General features: G+C 34.7%; 1 protein-coding gene across 1 annotated transcript in view; it reads left to right on the forward strand.

Annotated features, from left to right (window-relative positions):
• LOC128998989 (serine protease filzig-like) overlaps positions 1 to 20903 on the forward strand; it is a 56064-nt gene extending 35161 nt beyond the window's left edge. The window contains exons 8-14 of the mRNA XM_054425346.1: positions 7287 to 7449; positions 7975 to 8077; positions 10718 to 13216; positions 14389 to 14575; positions 14970 to 15235; positions 19068 to 19222; positions 20209 to 20903. Coding sequence (XP_054281321.1) covers positions 7287 to 7449; positions 7975 to 8077; positions 10718 to 13216; positions 14389 to 14575; positions 14970 to 15235; positions 19068 to 19222; positions 20209 to 20373 — 3538 coding nt within the window. The 3' untranslated portion in view covers positions 20374 to 20903. The remainder of the gene's footprint in view (positions 1 to 7286; positions 7450 to 7974; positions 8078 to 10717; positions 13217 to 14388; positions 14576 to 14969; positions 15236 to 19067; positions 19223 to 20208) is intronic.
• The last annotated feature ends 2144 nt before the right edge of the window (positions 20904 to 23047 follow it).

Here is a 23047-nt window from a genome sequence, read left to right on the forward strand (position 1 = left end):
AAATTTATTTACTTTATACTAAGCTATTAATATTTTACTAAAAAACACACTTTATTAGTTTCCCTGTAGCAGCAAACTTAGGTACTCATTAAACCTTATGTATTTTTTTATCTAGTCGCATGTTTTTCTGTAGTATTTTATTGATTGTTGTTGTTAGGTACTTAATTTCTAACTATTGTTAAGTTTGATATTCAACCAAGTCTTTTCTATTAGCATGTGATGTTAGTCCCTTATCTGCCTTTCAATAAATAACGCAAAATAACAAAAAAAGTAAAAAAGCATGAGAAAAGGCAGAAGGTAAGCAAATTATGTTATCCGTTCACATTTCACTCGCATTCATGTATCACTTTTCGTTCATCTATATTCTCAATCTTTCAATATTGTATCATAATGTCATCATGTAACCCTGTAAAAATGGTGTAACCGTAAATAAATAAATAAACCTAATGTTGTTTAAATAGATTTAATTGAAAATCAATTCAGGCAAATGGAAATTCGCTTAGACGCCAGGTTTGCTGCGGCGGGGGTATTTTATTTATATGTCAAAATATTTCAAATAGAGCTATAAAACTTTGCTCAAAGTTTCTGCACATAAAAATCTATAGAAACTTATTTGACCTTTTTGAAACAAAACTTTCCTGAATTTGACTTCTCTACTAAAAATCAATACACATTGCGCAATTCGTTTAACTTGCCAATTCCTAAACACAAAACTTATTTTTTCAAAAAACACTCATTGTACATTGGCATACAGCTGTTTAACTCACTTCCATTATCCCTTAAGTTTGAACCAAGCCTTTCAAAATTCAAAAAACAGTTAAAACATAAATTGCTAAGTATAACCTGTTATAGCGTCCAAGAATTCCTGAAATGTTTTGAAAGCTCTAATTTGTAATTATTATTGTAAATATTAGAATTAGTAATTGATGTATAATATAGTATATTTTTATTGACCTGGCTAATGCAAACTGTATCATTGTTAATTTGGCCCAATAAAATGATTTGATTTGATTTTGATTTTATCACATATTCAGTGATCCACTACTTCCTTAGGGGGGGGGGGCGGCCCACTAGGGGACAGAAGAAAATCTTAAATGCAAGCATAGGTTGATATGCATATCAAATAAAATGTCTTTATTATTAGAATACAATGCCACAAATTTGAACACAAACGGACTACCGAGTCAAAAATGGCAGCCATTCAAAGATTTCTTGAATCTACCATTTTGAATCTTTGAACGACTGCCATTTTTTACTCAGTTGTTATTTTGAGATAAAATTTGCGGCATTGTATTCTACTAATAAAGCCCTTTAACTTTATCTGCATATCGACCTCTGCATACGGTTTTGATTTTCTTCAAACTTCTGGCGGGCCGTCCCCCTGAGGAAGTGTGGATCACTGAATATGTGATAAAATAGATTTTTATGTCCAGAAACTTTGTGCAAAGTTTTGTAGCTCTATTTTAAATATTTTTTAAACCGTTCCATGACTTTTGGGACAGTCTGTATATTAAACATACAAAATACTGTTACAATATCAAAATCCTAATAAACGTCAACCTGCATTTCTCCGTAAAAATATAGACATGTGCTTGATTGTTTGTATTTTGGTGCAACCCAGTGATCAGAATATCAGAATAGCCATCTATGCGGGCCATTAAGACAAACTAGGAGAGGTTCCGTTATTTTTGAGTATCATTAAAACTCGCCGACCTCTATATCGCCATAGTTAACCTCTTTAACCTAGAGAAACAAAGTATCAAGTTTAATAGTCAATCTGTGGTTTTTAAGAGATATATTTAATCTTAATAGTTCAGCGAAAGAGCAAATAAGTATCAAAATGTTGCTACTGCAGAAATACTGTTCAATTAAATACCCATCACCTTTATGATCTTCGGCCTGACCACGTAGTCATCTTCCTATACATTCTACCTTTTCTACACATCTAAATTAAACCTTGCGGAATTTAACTGAGGGTTGTAGAGCTCGCCTAGCAATTAGAAGGCTACAAGGTCGATTCTAGAGAAGTTAGAAGCTTTATACAGAGTGTTCCTTAACTCTCTACCGATCTTTTAAGGTATCACTCTGGACCATAGACAAACTAGATTATCACGTAAACAATTTTGAAAACTCTAATGTTACCCTACAGTCCCCATTTTGTATATACAAAAATCTATATAAAAAGTATTGGGTTTTATTTTCCGAGTCGGTTTGGCTCTTCTATCCAACCAATTTTCATCAGCAAAAGAGCCCAAGGGAAAAACGGGCTAACCCCGCGAAAGTAAGTTTTTCATGAGAGCCAAAAGAAGGTTTTTCAGGAACTAATTGCCAGCCCATTGGTTTAAAATTTGAACGGAGGTTGTCCCGTTCTTGCCTACGCTCATTGTGGGTTGTCCCGTTCTTCCCCTGATTGCCTTTTTTCAAAAGTAATTTACTAGTATAAAGAGCCAGTTTTTGTCAATTTTAAAATTGGCAAAGTGTTTAGATTTTAAAAATGTATTCAAAACCGTTCATAAAAAAATTTTGAATTTTTTTAGGGTTAGCCCGTTTTTTCATTCCAACATTGGACTCTTCAATGTTGGTCTTAAATTAAAGGTATAGACGCACAGATTTGCCATCAAGCATCGGCATTCATTTATCTGACGTATATTTAGAGCTATGCACAAAACTTCCTCCATGTACATTTCTTATCGGAGTTAAATTTGATTTTACTTTTCCGAGTTCGTTTTGCTCTTCTACCCGACCGATTTTACGTAATTTTGGTCTAAAAAAAAAGCAAGCACAGATTTGCCATCAAGCATCATCATTCATTTATCTACTGTATAACTCGCCCAAAAAACATAAATTTTATTTTTTCGAATTTTTATTATAATTTGTATTTCAGCAGTTCTAATTACATTATGTTTAGATCTAAGAACCTTCGGTGAAATAGCAGTTTTCAATGATACAAAAGTAAATCAATGATACGTAACTTGTAATTTTTATTTAAGTTATTTTACATGTCTTGGTCTTTAAATACTCCTAGAAATAAAGGATTTCATTTGAGATATTGATAGTTTGAATCAGTTATGTTCAAGATATTGTATTACTCAATTAAAAAACATAAATTTGATTATTTCTCGGATATGGAATATTATTTTAGAAATGTTTACTCAATTCTAACTACGTCATCCTATATGTTTTAACCTAAGAACCTTCTAGTCCAAGCAAACTAACAAAACTTATACAGGGATCGTTAAAAAAAATTGCAAGAAAACGTTTTATGGTTTTATTTTGTAGTGTTGGGTTTGCAGAATGACATACTAAAAGTTGCCAAAAATCGGTGCACGAGAAAACAACTAAAATCGCAATTTAAAATGGCGGCTTTTCCTAACATTGGACAGATTAAAAAAAATATATATTTCACATGCATTTGTTATGCACATTTTTCGAGATATTGACTTGGGACCACCACCTGTATTAATTAGGTGGTTAGTACTTCATTTTGATAGGGAACACGTTTTTTGGCCGCCATATTGGACATAGATAATTTTTTTCAAAGTAATGATAGTGCTGTGACATATCATTACAAACTACATTTTTACACTGATTTCAATGCCGAAATCAGTTTTTTAATATCTTTTTTTCGTTTAGAAGATATACTCAAACGAAAACTCTCCCCCATACATTTCTTATGGACGTTTTGTAGTTTGATATTTTTTTTAAATTATTTTTCTTATATCTCCAGTTCTTACTAACACTTGCAGTTCGTTCCAGGCTTAAAATATTCAGTAATGTCAGGACTTTAATTTGAGCTCTTGAGTATTAAAATCAGACGAGTTAAAGACTAGCTACAATACAAATCCCAACGCAATATTAAATTCAATTTTTAGGAATTAGTTTTTACTAAAAGATTTATATCTCTAGTTTTTAAGGCGTCACCAAGTTATTTTTGGTCTTTAATTACTTAGCAAAGGTTTGGCTTCAATTTTATTAATCACTAAATTAAATCTGACAAATCTAAAGTGAGTCGTGGACCTTCATTTAACATTAAATTATTTTTATTTTGAAACTTGTCTTTTGTTTAAGACATATATCCCCAATTAAAAATAACTACCAATAAGTAATCTTTAGCTAGAATTAAAGTCAATAAATTGGCGAATTATTTAAGACTATAAGAGTTTTGGGAGTTATTTAGAATTAGGGATGTACGTCTTTAACTAAAGACAAATTTCGAAATAAATACATTTTAATGTTATATTAAGGTTCATGACTCATTTTAAAATTGTCATATTTTGGTTAATGATTAATGAAATCAAAGCGAAACATTTACTGAGTAATTTGAGACCAGAAAGAACTTGGTGAAGTATTAACAACCCGAGTTATAAATCTTTTAATAAAAATATATTCCTAAAAAGATAAATTAATATTGTTCTGAGGTTCGTAACTGGTCTTTAACTCTTCGTCTGATTTTAGTGCTCAAGAGCTCAAATGAAAGTCCTGACATTACTGAATATTTTAAGCCTAGAACGAACTGCAAGCGTTCGTAAGAACTGGAGATATAAGAAAAATTATCAAACTGCAAAACGTCCATAAGAAATGTATGGGGAAGAGTTTTCGTTTGAGCATATCTTCTAAATTAAAAAAGATATTGAAAACCCGATTTCGGCATTGAAATCAGTGTACAAATTTAGTTTGTAATGATGTGTCACAACACTATCATTACATTGAAAAAAAATTATCTATGTCCAATATGGCGGATCCAAGATGGTGGCCAAAAACGTGTTCCCTATCAAAATGAAGTACTAACTACCAAATTAATACAGGTGGTGGTCCCAAGTCAATATCTCGAAAAATGTGCACAAAAAATGCATGTGAAATATATTTTTTTTAATTTGTCCAATGTTGGGAAAAGCCGCAATTTTAAATTATGATTTTAGTGGTTTTCTCGTGCACCGATTTTTGGCAACTTTTAGTATGTCATTCTGCAAGCCCAGCACTACAAAATAAGACCATAAAACGTTTTCTTGCAATTTTTTAAGGTCATATCCTATATTTATCTGACTATTCAGTGAAATACAAACTTTCATTTGAGTTAATCGTTATTAAGATCGGACGTATGTTCGCTGCTGAATCACGAACGACACAGAATTCTCCAAAAATGGAGCTATTTATCATAGATTGATAGTTAAATGATTGAAACCTCAACAGAACCCGTAGATTTAGACGGGTTTCACCTAGTATTTTTTTTATTTGTTAACGTCTTTGTGTAGTGAATTTATATTTTGTCGTTACAATTCTAATAAACTTGTCTTAATAAAACGATTAGCACAATAGTTTTGTTTGCATGACATTTTTATTTTATTTTTCAAATGATAAATAATCACCATTTTGAAAATAAGCACTTACAAAATAATATTTTTTTCAATATATGTCTTTGCATTGTTGATATATGTACCAAATGTCTACTTACAAGCCGTTATATTTTGAGTTTTGGAAATGTTTAACGGTATAGTGATTTTCTTTGGACCAGGAATATTACCTCTACCTTAGGTCGGTAGAGAGATCGGGTACACCCTTACCCTGTATTGTTTAAAAACTAGACATATGCACTTGATCGTTGGCCTTTTAATAAATGAACTAGTGTGCATGTTGTTCGAAATCGAGCAATTGCAAAAAAGTAAAGTAGTTATTTAAAAACAAATAACTTATTTAAAAACGAATAAATAAAGTCACAATTTCCGATGAGTTTAAAAGACTCAACTCATAGATTACGTACCTAACAGTTCCATATAATAAACATTTCTTGTAAATATTTTGTCATTTTTCAAAAGCTGATATGGTTTTTAGTGTATTCTACAAATGTTTCCCACTTATAGCCGCATTAGGTTGTCCATGTTGATCTTCGTCAATGATAATGTAGTCAGCATGGTACTACCCAACTACCCATTGTCGCCATTACGTTAACAAATTTCAGTCATTTTTTATAGCGATAAAATTTTGTTTACATTACTTAAGATCTGCCTGATTTTCTGCATAACCTCTCTGTCACAATTTTATTTGCTTCAATTGGCATTAATTTGGCTAGTTACTGTTATAAAGTAAGTTATATTTACCTAAAAAAATGCAGAATTGAAAGGCCAAATGTTGTTCAGATGGTGTTTTGTTTCCCTTGAATGGGAATAATGCGAATCCTTCAATGACATTATTATTAAGGTTTGTTGGATGCAGTCATATTATTTTAAAATCACTTGAGTTTTATGAAAACATAATATTTAATGTCCTTGCCGTAACAGTTTAATTCGGCCTCAAAAGTTATTTCCTTTGCCAATCATCATAAAGTTAAGTCCGTGTTTCCTACAAAATAGTAGCACTTCGGCTAACATCCTTGTTCATAGTTTTGTGGGAATCTTCATATTGTAGCTGTTCTTCATTATATAGGATGATAACGATAGTATTTTTTTTAATCTCTATTTCTTCTACTTGGTGGTGTTCTATTACTTTCATATGTTTACACGGTTAACAAGTCGGTTCTTTCAATGATTGATCAAGAATTACAGTAACCTATCAATTTATTTTTCTTATTTGGTAAAATATATCAAATTGCCCAGGCTTTCTCTCGATTTTTTACATTGTAATATGTACGAGTGTAAATTAAAATAGTAAATATTTATTTTCAACAAAATCAGTAAATGTACCAAATGCGTTTCGTTGAATTGAAAAATAAATAATAGCAATTAAATTATAAAGCTGATCAAAATGTAAACAATTATGTTCTTCATAAGGATAACATGGGAACTTTAAAAGCCACTGGGGCAGAGCCCAAGGGGCTCTTTCAAAAATGTAAGGCCAGTTTGCAAATCTACGTGAGACGGTCTTTCCAATGAGACGTCAATGGATAAAATCGGTTAAGAAATGGCGGAGGAGTTCAACCGACAAACTTCGTGTTCGCGTATTAATTATATAGATATGACTTAAGAATCAGCTGATGTTAGTCGTTAGTCAGTAACAGAACTACCCAGATCATCCACTCCATTCAACAATCGCACATATTCTGACTTAAATACGTCAACGTGAACCAGGAAAGTCACTGTCTTTAGTTAAAATGATTAAGTGTGGAAATTCGTCTATCTTTTGGTTTAGGTTATTGATTTTCAATCAACGACTTCTTTCTCTTCTCGTGAAATTCCTTAATTTTATTTTATTTTAGAGCTCTGTCCTCAAAACCCATCGTGTCAGATTCAAGTGATTACAGTCTAAAAATGTAAATTGTAATCAAGATTTTCAAGCGTATCCACATTTTGCAGGATAATCAGTCCTGGTGACAAGAGAAGAAAGCTCTTTTCGGGAGCTGAAGAGCTGTTTAAAATTCAGGAAGTCTATCTTGATGAGATCCCCGATTATTCTAAGTCGGTCATCTTCTCCGTGGTGAAACTTATGAGAAGTACTTGTGGTTCAGCTCTACCGGAAGTTAGTCTTCAGCACCTCTCCACCTTCCTAATACTGTAGACAGCCTTCACCTGATTCCCATAAATACCATCCGATAGTTTTCACTCATTGTGATGTAAACTGGTGGAAAGTTCTATGGCGTCATTGTATAATTTGCACTCACTGTTGTTTGTATAGAAGAATTGAACTTTTGCTTTCTTCTGCCATTTATCTATTTTATGTTTTCTCATTTAGGTTTCACAAGAGTCAGTATAATGTAAACGATTTCTGTTTCATCAGGGAAAATACATCGTAAAATGTTCATCCGATATGACTTGAAAAAATGTTGACAACTACACTTTAAACAATCAAACTGAAAATAAATTAATAACGCAAGAACTTTCAAATATCGTTTGTAAATGCGAGCATCTTGTTTTTAAAGATTTGTAAGAAATATAACTTCAAAAATATTTTTAAGTTTTTTTAGGTAAGATTGTTTCCTCAATAAAGATTGGTGGGCATAAAGTATTTTTGAATTGTATTTCATACGTTTTTTTCTGTTTTCAGGATGTGACTACGAGAATGTTCCCTTTGCTGATACTTTTATCTGCCTGTGCGTTTTCTGTCTCCGGCTTCAGCGCTCTATACTCCGATCAGAACCCAACTCAAGGTAAATCTTCATATTTGATTTACTAAAAGTATAAGTCATGTCTGTACCCAAACAATGTTAAAATTATGAAAAGAACTTACGAGTCGCAAGGAAGTACTGACTAATAATGATCAATTAAACCTTGGAAAGGTATATGATGTACTGTTTCGGATAATTTTACGTAATGTAAAAGTAGAAATATACAAAAACACAAACGGCTATTCTTCCCACCAAATCCAATACGATCCGTATAATACTACCCTAATATCTCACAGATGTGAAAAGTGCTGTAACGGTCAATTGTAGTGGGATCAGACACGTTTCGACATCAGTGTCCTAACCTCTTCTAGAATGACCGACTTGACACTCTGAGACTGAGACTATTTACGTGTTTCTGGAAGAGTAAACCAGAGGGAGGAGGGCAGGAAGCGGCAAGTGGCAATGAAAGTGCGGCGCAAGGTCAGGGCCCCCGTTATGTGACCTACTAATCTCCTGAAAGTGAACTTGGCGCGTCGTGGCTCGGAGCAGTGAGCATGCGCGTTGGATCGGTGACGCAGTACTACGCGTGGCAGGATTATGCGCAATGAGTCGGTGGTCGGCACCACTTCAAAACTATTGTAACGTTGTTGTATACAGCATTCTTTCGTGTACGATCGACCAAGATGGCTGGGTTGTGGGGTCAGCAAAATATCTTGTTTGGGTAGGTTATGGTGAATCGCATCAGCAAGCTGGATAATGGATTAGTGTTGCTATAAAGATTCTTTTCTACGCTTAAGAAACGTCAGTCAGTATTTTTTCATGTCCAATCCCCAGAATATTTTAGATTCATATACAGTCTACTTTCATTTTTATATGATAGTCCTTGGACACCATCCTGAAAAAATAGACTTACTTCCTGAGCTTTTGCCGTCTGCAGTCAAAATTCTCCTTCAACCAAATTGTGCTGATTTTTGTGCAAATCGTCAAAAACGGTCTCTGTACCAGTCATAAGATGATAAAATACCCCCGCCGCAGCAAACCTGCCGTCTAAGCGAATTTCCATTTGGCTGAATTGATTTTCAATCGATCTATTTAAATAACATTAGGTTTAACGAGTACCTAGGTTTGCTGCTACAAGGAAACTAATAAAGTGTGTGTTTTAAGTAAAATAATTTTTGCTTAGTATAAAATGAATATATTTGCCAAGTTTGATCAAAAGATATCCATAAACAAGCAAACTACAACATTTTACAATATTCTCCATAAGAATAACATGGGAATTTTAAATTTAAAATTTTTTTAGTTTTCTCCGTAACCAATAACCGTACAAAAACACTTTGATATACTGAATTGTTTGTTTTTTTAAGCTCTTTAAGAAGGTTAAGAGAAAAATTGGAAAATTTTGTGTTTTGAGGGTCAAAAGTGAGAAAAGCCAATTTTTACCCCATAAAACCCCCCATAAAATCCTGTTCCCATGGTCCGATCATGCTGGATCGCAAACTCATTCAAGTTTATCCCGCCTTACACCTTCAAACCAAATTTCATAAAAATCGGATAAAAATTACTCAAGTTATCGTGTTCACGGACACATATATATATAAATCTATATATATATACATATATAAAAATTTGAACGAATGGTGTTTTTGGCCTCTGGGGACATCAAAATGAAAAAGTAAATCAGTCCCGGGCCTAAGTCTTACCATGAGACCTACGGTAATAGCTACTTCCCTATAAGGAAATTCGCTAAAACTTGAAATAAAAATGGAACTAAAAATATAGCGCTACCATACAGAATGGTCCTGGAAGTAGATTCGGTACTTTGGTATTATACAGAGGCCACTTATTTTACAGCCTGCAATGTTAGGTTGGGTTATCATAAATATGTTTGTAGGACTTTCCTCTTTTCGTTATGAATCGAACATACCAGATGAGTCATACTTTCTATTTATGATAACCCAACCTAACCGCTGCAGCGCAAAGTATAAGGGTGGCCTCCGTATTATGCCAAAGTACCTAGATTCAATATTATGTTGAACTTGCAACAAAACTAGTCCAACAATCATTCATTTGGGCTAATTATACAAAATGGAGGATTAGATGAAAGGGACTTTTGCATCTCTGGTCCAAGTTTCAGGGAAAACTAGATTTTCAATAACATGTGTGCTTACTGTAACCTAGAGTGTTAATTACCTGGATTGTGGTTTTCTAAAACGTAATTGTCTAGGTAGTCAATTTGGAATATCAATTTTTGAATTCCTTAAGTAAAAAGGGAGGAAAATAAAATCAAAGGCGTGAAATTAAACCACGTAAAGTGTAGGTAGTGGTGTTCCATGACCCCCTCTCTTTCTCCAGTAAACATTTTTTAATGTTTTGAAATTAAAACTGTTTTAAGGAAAGTGTATAAAAAATACTATCCATGTATATTATTTAACAGATTTTAACTGCGCTACACTAGAATTATCTATGTGGGATGGTAAAAGTGATAGCCTGATAGGGGGGGGGGGGAGAAGAGGTGATAATTGCGTAGACTTAAACAGCAATGATAGTTTTAAGGAGAAAATAGTTTTAGTTCAAAGAACGTATTTTTGCCACTACTGTTTAGTGGTTTTAATACTTTCTTAAATAAAATTAAAATGTTTGTTCAATCTCTTTAATCTTAAATACAAATTTTTGTTTCAGGAAAGAAATTTGGAGGTTACCGTATTGTGCCAAAGACCTGTGCAGACTTAACATCAAATGGCAAGGCGAAGGGAGTGTGCATGTTCAACTATGAATGTGCACAACGAAACGGTCAAGTGGTCGGATCATGCATGGACGGTTTCCTCTTCGGTGCTTGTTGCAAACTTCCACCGGGATCCGTCTATCTTCCTCCAGGAGTTGATGTTCCCTCCTCTTCCCCTTCAACAACATCTCTCAAACCTATTGACCACAACACCCTTTCTACAAAGCCAATCACTCTTCATCCTGTCGGAGAAACTATTCTTCTTCACAAAAATGGCTCTGTAGTAGTCGATCAAAATGATCCACAGGAATTTGATTTACTGAAAAAGCCACAGGAAGGTTCTCCATTACCGGAAGTCAATACCCCAAGTTATGTAATTGATCTTGAGAATCATCTGTCTTCAACTAACGTTTTCACAAAAACCGATGACGATTCATCTCATTGGGTAACCAAACACCCCTATAATTCCAATACACAGGCCATGTCTAAAACCACTCAGTCCGAATTCAATGCAGTCACACCTTCAATGCAGGGCACCACCCGTCATGATGAGGAGAACTTTCCTTCGACAACTGACGATGACACTGTTACTAAACATTCCACACTCAGTATGCAAACACATTCTACTACTAAGTTACCGTCCTATGTTTACTTCACAAAACCAGGCCCTACAAAAGATTCCAACAAACCTGTACTGTTTACAAAGCCCATATCTTACACCTCCAGCAACCAACCCCTGAAACCAAAACCTGTTACATCAAATACTTTTACTCAATCCACTACTGAAAAAAGCTACTCGACTCATTCCCTACCACATGAAGACAATATGCTCCTCATTCCTACCATAACAAACAGCAAACCTGGAATTGAGGATGTAACTGATGCTGTATCTATAAATCACATCCTTCATCTTTTGAACGATACTGAACCAGTTCCTGAACCTATTTCAACAAGTTCACCCAGTTTATCAACCTGGGTTTCAATCAACGGGAAACCTGAGAAAACCGGTTCATATCCCTCCTCATACACAACCTCCCACTACTATGAATATGAAGCCTCTAATGAGCCTTCTGTGAGTACGACAGTGCAACATGTTCAAGGACCTTCATTCCAAGTGACCCCACAAGTAGACATCACACCAAAACCCCATGACAACACTACACCCGAGCCTCCTCCTACAGTGATAGTGCTGGGTCCTTTCAACACTTACTCCTCAGTGAAACCAGCAAACACTCCCAGTTACAACGACAATCAACAGAAACCGTCACAAACCGTGACTGTTCTGTCCCCCTTCCAGCACTCGACCGTAGTGACTGTGAAGCCAACAGGCAGTGTGATATCAGTGAAACCTCCACCTCATTCCACCTACAATCACCAACCATCGTGGACCACTGCTTCTCCCTACATCTCTGTTACTCACCCATCCACTGGTGGATCTCAACAGATGACCAGTCCAGTTCATCTTATAACCAAACCTCCTAAACCTTATCCTTCGATTTATTCATCCAACAAACCGATCACTTTCACCACTGTAAAACCAGTCCAGACTTACATATCTCAAAAGCCTGGGAGTTACATATCAAATAAGCCAGTTCTTATTACTTCCTCAAAACCGGGATACCCGCAACAGAATAGACCTATTTTTGTTTCAACTAACTCAGTTTCAAGTCTTGATACATCTTCGAGCAAACCTGTCCAGTCTTCTTACATAAAGCCTAAACCTTCAGATAAATACAGACCCACTGTCAACACTGTGAGGCCAGTGTCTGTGATAACACAATCTGATGATGAACCAGTGGTGAATAGTTCAAGTCTTCTTGTAGCATTTCCTCCAGTGAGAGATCCAAACATCACACTCCTCTCACAATCTGATAAGCCGGACCTCTCTACTTCAACCACTGCCATCGACGAAGAGCAATCAACGGTGAACTTCATTGAAGATGACACACTTAATGACAAAGTCCACGGTTTTGTAGAAAAAATAGTTCAGTCACTTGAAGGGAACTTTGTTGACTTAGAAAATGTTCTATTAGATGGTCAAACAAAGCCAAATGCTACACTGTCTCAAAAACCAGTGAAAAAGCCTTCCACAGTGTCAACTTCTTCAAAACCTTCCAGACCCACAAAAAAACCCTCTACTAAACCTACTACTCCAAAACCACTTGTATCAATCACAAAACCGACATCGGTTAAGCCGGATATATCCATTTACACAAATCGCCCAACCACGACTGTATTACTGTCTACCAACTACAAACCACTAGACGATAGTGAAAACAAACCCACTAAAAAACCTACTTCACCCTCGACATTGGTTGTTTATCAATCGAGCCCAACCTCGACGACCACAAAACGACCGACGCCAACAACAGTTGTCTTAGACAACATCAGTATTGTCGAAGAACAAACTGAAGCTTCGCCATCAAAACCACCGTCGGAAGTGAACTACAAGAAGGGTGAGTGATTGTTTTGGTATATGTTTCAAACTGCACGTTATATACCTCTGGCCCATCAAGATTTTTCCCAAATTAATAATTTTCATTGTAAGAAGTACAAACGTAAAATACCCAAAGGTAAATCATCTTTATACATCAGTATTTTATTTTCAGAAAATTATAGAAAAACTTGGCCTGAATTTTCGCTTCAGTTAAATCCAATACATAATAAACAAACATAATCCTTTGCTGATCCCAATGGAAGATCATCAGCTTGCATCTATTCATGTTGTCTCAACCACTTTATCTCAGCTTCTTTAACCTATCTTTATCCTTATTCCTGTCCATTTCTGCTTTGAATTTCCAATTCCTTGAAGTCATCCTGATCTGCAGGCAGCTGACATCAGCTTCACGGTATTATTGATGTTAGTATTTTTGTTACTTACATAATGAATTTTAGATTAAGTCCTTGTACAGTAGTGTAATTTACTGTAATACCATGTTCAGTTGATGTTAAGCTATGCCATATACAGTACAATTTATATTTGTCAAGCCATATATATTTGAACATATTTAATATTTCCATGATTTTTACAAAAAAGTTCAATAAAAGCTTTATTAGCATCGTACATGTTATTTAATTTACAGAACGTAATTAAAAAATATGTCTAATAACACTTGAAACATATATTCACACTCACACCGTTAACCCACAAAATAATAAGTATATATAAGTAAAACACGGTAAGCGGTGATCGATTTCGATTGAACACTCCGCTCAATGTGTCCCTAATAAATGTGGCCGGCTACCATCATTAAATGTCTTGTGTTAAAAATGTGTGAACTTTATGTGTCGACGTGTATTTATATCTTACAACGAAGACTTCTGTCGGATTCATGGACCAACCAATTGATGACATGGGTTTGAAAAACTAGTCACCCTTGACTATATTAAGGACTGGAGACAGAATTAAAAGGTACGTAACCTATCATATAATTTGGACACTCCAATCATGAGTGTCGAATCAAAATCATTCACCTCTTACCATCTTTACCGTCTCGTGAGCTAATAGTTTAAGTGTTAAATATATGTTTCAAGTGTTTTTATATTTATTTTTATTTACTTTCCATCACAAACTGCCCTGTGTAAGCAATGATATTTTATTTATGACTGAAAACGGAAAATGTTGTAGAGTGTGGTGTTAGACCGCTGATGAAAAATGGAAGAATTGTTGGGGGAAAGGGAGCAACATTTGGAGAATGGCCGTGGCAAGTTCTCGTGAGAGAGGCAACATGGCTTGGGCTATTCACCAAGAACAAATGTGGAGGTGTTTTGATCACTAGTAGATACGTGATCACAGCCGCTCATTGCCAACCAGGGTAAGTTGCTATTAACAGTAATGGAGCATACATCTAAAACATAGAAAACAATCAACTAATTCATTACGAAAGACACTGACACTCTTTGTGTATAGGAGTTTCTCCCATACTTTTTTGGAAAGCTTTTGTATTTTTGTAAAAGCATTTGTATGCTGAGCCAATCTCAACGTTTCTTAACATGACGATGGCTTCAGTTTCAAATATTTTATATTGAAGCCAGTAACCTCTTATACTTTAAGAGCAGAATAGCATTTAATGGTATGATTAGACAATAAAAAAGATTATTCGTGAAAATCTGCAATTCCTTAACTGTGCAAAAAGTAATTCTTTTTCGCACAACACTGACTGTGAATTTTTTGTCCACTCACAAAAAATTGAATTCTCGATCTTACAGGTTTTTGGCTTCGCTAGTGGCAGTGTTTGGAGAGTACGACATCAGCGGGGAGTTAGAATCCCAACGCAGTGTCAGCAAGAATGTGAGGAGAGTCATAGTGCACAGACAGTATGATGCGGCTACCTTTGAGAACGATATTGCACTTCTTGAACTAGAATCCCCAGTCGCGTTTGACTCACACATTGTACCTATCTGCATGCCTCAAGACACTGACGATTTCACAGGAAGAATGGCCACAGTCACTGGCTGGGGAAGATTAAAATATGGTAAGTAACATAACTTGTTATGAAATGCATATTTTGTTATGTTATGTTTTGATTCAAAATATTAATTTGAAATTAATTTGAATACACTTTTTAGTGTATTCCAACATCAAGCAATTATATTTTTTTTTTACTTGAAATGGACAGGTTAAGAAACAGTGTGTTTGGTAGTCATGAAACATAAGGTTGGATGTAAGGTATTTAGCACTGATAAGGAGTTAGGATGTAACACCTTAGCTAATATGAATAAAATGAAAACCTGGTTTTAGCCTTAAAAATATTGTATTGGTTTTGGTAGAGGGTTTTTTTGCGGTAGAGAAAAAGTTCTACTCCTCTGAGAGACCTTTTATGTATGATTGATATGTAGAGCTTCAGATGGACTCCAAACCTGGTCTTGATGTTATCATATAATTAAAGGTGTTTATGAACAGAAACTATATAAAAGGAGCGAGTTAGTAAATTTACATGCTATTAGTAATCTAGTAATGTCATCATCTTGGTTGATGGTGCAGAAACTGGCTGAAGGCGAGTATTGGTCAGATCCAGAGGCGGATCCAGGACTTGGTTAAGGGGAGGGGGGCACACTTAAATTTTTAAAAATTCTGTGGCATTTTTGCCATAGTTCATAGCAGCTATATCAACGAAAATGTGTGAACTTTATGATGATTCAAAATAAAACCCATTTTTGAAGTTGGGTTCAGTTTACTGGTATTTGTAAAAAACCTGAATTAATGAAAAACTTTTTGGTTTATTGGTTGTTATGCAATAATTTTGTCCCCGCGATTGCGCGGGACGTGAAGATTTAGCCATGATCGCGAAACACAATGATGATATCTTTGCAAATTGCAATCCTGGTGGGTGTTCAGGGTATTGTCCGGATCTCAGGAAACAATAACGAGTCTTGGCGTCCACGGGGATGTTCATGATATTTCCAAAATCGCGGTAGACTTAGCACCTACAGGGTTGTTCAAAATTTGGTCGTGTTTGCAAAAGATGATGATTGAGTGATGTGAATAAAAACCAGCACTTTCTAACCATCATATGCTAGCTCTAGTAAGTATTTGGTCAAATCAGTGTGAATAAAGATTTGTAGAAAATACTAGGGCAAGTCTAGTAGAATCCGGAAAAACCCAAGCACTTACTCGCGGAGTAGTACATGCTAGACCAAGTAAATGCTAGGTTTTAATTTATACTAGGATATCCTTTTCTAAAAATATAATCATCACTGTGTAGCCCAGGCTTTTGTATCTCAATTTGAGTACAATCAAGTTACCGCCACGAGTAGGCCTATGACTTTCTTAAAAAAAATAGTCCGCAAGGAAATCAACCCTCTCACTGTTAGACCTAACAGTTCTTTACAATTACGTTCATTTATTCCAGAGCGAACAGAATAAATTTTCCGTTGACAAATAGGCATAAACTGAGCCATGATCAACAACAAACTGTGGACTGAGCAAACAGGTATGATGCTTAGTAAATGCTAGGAAAAAGTCCAGAATGCTCCAGACCAGGCTTGAAAATATCGAAGCATATGCTACAGAACAATCTACTTAAAAAGTTTTATTCACACCAATTTTTAAGTATTTACTTCTCTTCCGGGAAAACTCTAGAACTTACTATCCCTAGCAAGTACTAGTGTGTTTATTCACACAAAACATAGGATTTACTTAAGAAATCCCCTAGTATTTGCTTATACTAGTTTTTATTCACATAACTCTGTCTTGGTGTTCACGGGAGATGCTCTTAAATCCGCCACAATCACGGGATACGATTATAATGTCTTCGATATAGCGGGGTTGTTTAAAACTTTCCCGCGATCGTATGAGAGGATAGCGTTGTCAACACGATCGCGGGAGATGTTGAAGACAATTTTAAGGTTAGATCCTACTGGTTTATGTAGAGGGAAATTTATTGATTATCAAATATTCCCTTTAATTTTTAGCCTATTTAAACTCTTAACCAAATAAAACGATCTATTATAAATCCAGCACTTAACCTGTAGTATAGTATTTTAACAAAATAATAAAGAGCAAATAATATAATTTCCCCTAAAAAGAAAATGAGAAAAAAACATTTAGTCAATACTCTCAAACCTCACTAATACGAAACTATTGACCCCAATATAAAGTAATATATATATATGTAGTTTTTGATATTGGGTATATAAAAATCAATTATGAAACGCAGGGGCGAATATAAGGGAGGGGGGTGGTCAGGGGTGGTGCCCCCCCCAATATAATGGATATGAAAAATAAATAGGTACGGTACCATAATATTAATTATTTATCGTGAATCATGCGCAAAGTCATCGCCGTGGCAGACAGTGATAGTTTGTGCGAATTCAGTTTGATTCAGACCGACTCGAGCTCCCGCCCGCTGCCCGGCTATCTTCGCTTGCAGCAGTGACCGCTAGAGACCAGCATATCTACCGGCGACAGGGGAGGGGAGTAATGAAGAGTTCAGTTAGTTCAGTGGTAGCCATTGTTATTGTTTGTTATTTACATCTGTTCGGCATATGTTGTACTGAAATGTTAACGTTTTCTTTAGTTCGCTCAAAAAAATACTTATATACAGTGATTAGAACCCCTCAGAATATAATGATAATCACAATCACGTATTTGACTCCTTAGGTTCGGATAAGTGTTTATAGATGGGATGACACACTGTTAAATCTTGACCAATGTTTTTTGGTTTAGTAATTTGATATATTTTCTTCATTTGGCTTGAATAGATATTCGTATGATTTAATGGAACTATATAATGATACAGCGTGATCTTGGTAAAGTAAAGGTCACATTTAGCGCAAATTACCGCAGCAAAACTAAGATAAAGTATCTTGGTGTGTCTACTTGAAATTACTTAACCTAACCTTAAATTAATTCCCCCCCCCCCCTACAAAAAAATATTCTATATCCGCCACTGATGAAACGCACTCAAAACAAGCTTCAAAATTTACAATAGGATGAAAAGAATACATACATACAATTTAATATAAATACCAGAACCATTCCATACAGTCTTATGGAATAAAGCTTAGAATATCAGTTTATGGTCATACCGGATACAATCTAGTTCATATGGAATGGAGTGGATCTAGTGCAACACATTCTGAAGTGGGCAAATAAAATGTCCTTTATTCAGTCAAATGTGACTGCTTCCTCAAAATAAAAGCTATTAAAGTGGAATAGCTTGCAGGGTTAAGTATTTTACAAGGAAAATACATAAATTTGTCAATTTCTGGCAGTTAAGTAATAATAGAGTGTAGGCCAGGCCTTCACATTATTACATTTTAGGCCTATCCTATAGTTAAAAAATGTTTATGTATGAGGGGGGGGGGCGCGTGCCCCCACTCCCCCTGACTGGATCCGCCACTGACCATGTCTGAAAGTTGAAGGAATTATAAAACAGTATTGGTTAAGATAGGAGGAAGTGAAGCAACTTCTGTGTCTTGGTCAATCATTGTAAGTTGGATCAAATAAGAGAAAAACTGGTTTTAGCTCTTTTTTAAGGAGGGGTTGAGGACATTGAGGTATAGCTACACATAGCTACTGTGATCGTTTGGCCTTTTGTAGCACATCTTGATTCAACCCATCGAGGCTCTTGGTCAATCCTAACAGGTGTAGAACACCCATTTATTTGATTTCCTTTGGTATCATGGTCCCCTTTCCTAGGAATTTCAACATTCTCTGGCCTAAAGCTGGATCCAGTGACGATTGTTCAGCGGATTCTACCTTTTTTGCACAAAGTCTGCATTGGTCTGTTTGGCTGAGCACTGGGACCCCTAAGTTTGTTGTATCAGGTGGACCTTGAAACTAATCTTCATGTGAATTTGCAGGAGGTGGAGTACCAAGTGTCCTGCAGGAAGTTCAAGTCCCAGTCATAGAGAACTCTGTCTGCCAGGAAATGTTCCACACAGCTGGTCATTCCAAGAGTATCATCAGCAGTTTCCTCTGTGCAGGATATGCCAACGGTCAGCGGGACTCTTGTGAGGTCAGTGATGTTGAGGAAATAATTATTTGAGCTTTTTTGGGGAATACTGCATATAGAATTATAAAAAAATTCTGCCGGATTTGTGCTTATTTGGGGAATGCTGCACGTAAAACTTTGGGAACCCTTTCTGTTGGTTCATAATGTCCAGTATATCAGTTAGCGGCAGGTATTTTGTCGTAAATATTGTCGATTTAGAATTTTTTTATATACACTCCAGTAGCTTAAACAAAATTTAGTACAGATCTCAAGAAAATTTTGTAGGTTACTGACGTAAACTAACATAGCAAGAGTTTTTTTTACCGCAATGCTCAGTCAATTTAATTTGTCAATAGAGTCTGAAGTGTCCCACACTGGTGACAAAATTAAGTATAGTATACATTGCTCGTGCTTTTATTTTGTTCTTTAGATTTTCTAAAGAACTACTTAAAAAAATTCTTTTAACCGTAACCGAGATATGCCAAACAATGCTAAACGTGCCAGAAATCTTTTTTTTTGTGGAGGCCCCGATTCTTTATTAGCGCCACCACTGATATTAGCTGCTATTGTTTTTCTAATCCCAATCATTGACTTTTAGAAACTGGAGAAGGCATCTTATCTATATGGAACTGTTGTAGTCAATTAAAAAAATATGCTTTAGCTTTTTGTAAGCTGTACCTTCAGTTTTGCTTGGATAAAAAAGTTGGTGTATTCGACAGAAACCAGTCCATTTTTATTACAAAACTGGCTAATAAGAATTGAATGTCTATAGCTCTATCCATGTCAAAGGTCTAATCTAAAACCAAGCAATACAATAGCTGATTAGTTTAGAAAGAGATCTTTAAAATTACTGAATAATATGAAAGCTATGTTGAAAACTTTTGATGAGAAAGTTATAACATGTTAAACTATAAAGCTTACTTTAAGCTTACTTTAGTTTCAAATTGAGCTTGTATTAAAAAGTGTCACTTATACAACTGAAAACATGCTATGTCTATGTGTGTGTGTAGGGTGACAGCGGAGGACCCCTGATGGTAGAGCGAGAAGATGGTCGGTGGGTTCTGGCCGGCACCGTATCACACGGTATCAAGTGTGCGGCACCCTACCTACCTGGTGTCTACATGCGCACAACCTATTACAAACCATGGCTACAAACCATCACCGGGGTCCACTGACGCCCGCTTTCCTGACATTGTGATATGTACTTTACTTCCAAAGACTGTTAATCGTGTATAAATCGACTGTGTCCATATTGTATAGAATTTTATGAGTACGCACTATGTGTCTTAGTTAATGCTTGATGTTCTTTTGTGAAAACTCTTCCTTTCACTGTTAACTGTTTTATTCAAATGCTAAAAGCTTTATGAATCTGCACATGAGAAAAATTTTTTCTGTGTAATGAAAATTACATGGAATTTGTGATGCAATTGTATATAGTTAAAAGCTTCAGCAGGAATGTAAGGGATAAGCGATGTATGATTAGCAACTGGCAAGTTTATGGTGAATTTAAATAGGAATAATTTGCTGAAGATTTTACTGATATTAAGTTCCCAATTTATAAATTCTTAATTCAATGTTACATTAGACACAACACAAATTGATACAACACAGATTTATAAATAAATACACTCAATTATTGTTTCATTATTGTGGATTCACTAAATCAGCTGATAGATTTGGAATTAGAAACAGCTGTTGCTATCCTTTAAGCCCTTCCTATTATCAATCAATCAATCATTGAGATGGGGACGTAAATATAAATATACTTTTTTTACCCCCTAATTTCTTTTGCTAATTTGGTTCTTATTTTGTTATTTTGCCATTTTGTTGTGCTTAATCAAAATAAATTATACTTGGAGATATTTTTTTTACATGAGTGTGTATTGATTATAACTGCAAATTTTCAAGGTTGTGGCGAGTATGGTAACTTTGATAACAAGTGTAATTTTCAAATCCCCTTGAAATTATTTTACCCCTATTGAAAACATTGATAAGAAGTCAACCTTGATAACAAGTCTTATTTTGTAATCCCCATGGTTCTACTGTATATTAATTAAACAATAGGGACCATGTCAGGGGACCTTCTATACATAAAAGATGTTACATAGCAATCAATGTTGACCAATCACAGTAAGTCAATAGGTCATCAGGCACAATTGGAGACTTAGAGAATCCAAATAGCAAGTTATTTTGTCTCGAGGTAAGCATTAAACTGAATAATATCTAAGTATCCTCATACACTTTTTAAAAGTAAAAAAAAAAAAAAATGCTAAGTGATTGTTAACTAAATTTGAGTAAAAACTAGAGAAATGGTAGCAATTTTAAACATAGTTAAAGAATTAAACATGAATGAATAACTTACGTTGTAAAGGCAATGTCATTATTTTGGTTCTGTGAATTGAGATATATAGTAAAAGTTATTCAAACTCTATTTTATTTCAGCCAAGCAGATGGATATACATAATTCCACTCATATTCCCAGTTGTTAATTGTCAATCGCTTAAACCTTTTATGGCTGAAGCATTTTAAACAAAATTTAATATAATTGCTTTACCCTTTAAAATAATTATAGTATTTGCTTTAAATTGAGTAGGCCTATAAAATTCTTATATTTATTCCAAAAATAAATAACTGTGAATTCATACAGATGTTTCAAAAAGGGCTTTATCTTTGACAAATAAACCGTCCTTTTTAATATGCTGAAATGCTTCGAATGTAATGTTACAAATATGACGAATATGTTGACTCATAATATATATATATCTATTCTGTGAATTAATTTTGATACCATACCCTATTTGTTATATAAGCAGAAAGTAATTACAAAGCCATTTGGTAGCAGCTCCTTTTCCTGAAAGAACCTTGGGTATATCCATTGGTAATCTTTTGTCCCATGCAGAAAAAACACCTTTTTGAGAAAAGATATTTTCAAATTAGTGTTGGGTCTATTAGGTCATAATCACAAAGCTGTTTCTTCAGCGAGTGTGCACTTTTTTAGTTTATCAAGGATACAAAATATGGGGTCATACTAGCTTAGTATAAGATCTGCCATGTGATGCCATTTTGCGGTGAATTTTGTTAAAACTATCTCCAACAACCCACAGGTTGACTAACAAAACCCATATTTATATTTGTTCAAAAAGAAAAAGCTCACCTTTTAAACAAAATTAGGTACCAAAAAAGCATTTCTGTGTAATGAATAAATCAACTATTAGTTATTTGTCAAAGTTATGAAGTTCATTTTGAAACATTTGGTTATGCTTCCATTTTATAAGCTGCATGAAAGACATTAAAAAGTGTATTTACAATATTTTGTTGAAGGTTAAATGTCTTCCTGTTTTTCCATTGAAAATGAACTGAGAGCACTAGTGTTTTAGGAAAGTTTTGTACAAATGTAAAAAGTTAAAAGGCTTTTCAATGACAGATTCTGGATGTAACCATAGCCTATGAGCAACTAGTTACCAACGGTAAACATTAATAGTTTCGTCTTACAACACAAATCTATCTTCTTCTATATGCTCTTGAATAGCTTTCAACTTTTCCCTGCAACTCTTCCTTGTATTGAGCACTGAGGATTATGTCTGCTAAGAAGTGGTTGTAATATTTTATCATTTTTTGTGAATGGACATGAATATTCTTGTTATGTTACATTATATGAAATTTTAAGTTATAGTAAACAATAATCTTGATAACAATTTCGTAAAGTTACCAACAGGTTGATAATGAATCATAAAATTTCAAGACAGTGGATTTACTGGCATGTAATTTTAGTTCAAATGAATTTAAACTGTTTGTATATTTATAAGAAATTCAAAGATATGTTGAAATATGAAACTGTATCCAGGTCTA

This window comes from Macrosteles quadrilineatus, unplaced genomic scaffold, assembly GCF_028750875.1.
Source record: "Macrosteles quadrilineatus isolate MER2022 unplaced genomic scaffold, UCM_ALF_1.0 Scaffold_7__1_contigs__length_78375512, whole genome shotgun sequence".
In the NCBI taxonomy this organism is placed as follows: Eukaryota; Metazoa; Arthropoda; class Insecta; order Hemiptera; family Cicadellidae; genus Macrosteles; species Macrosteles quadrilineatus.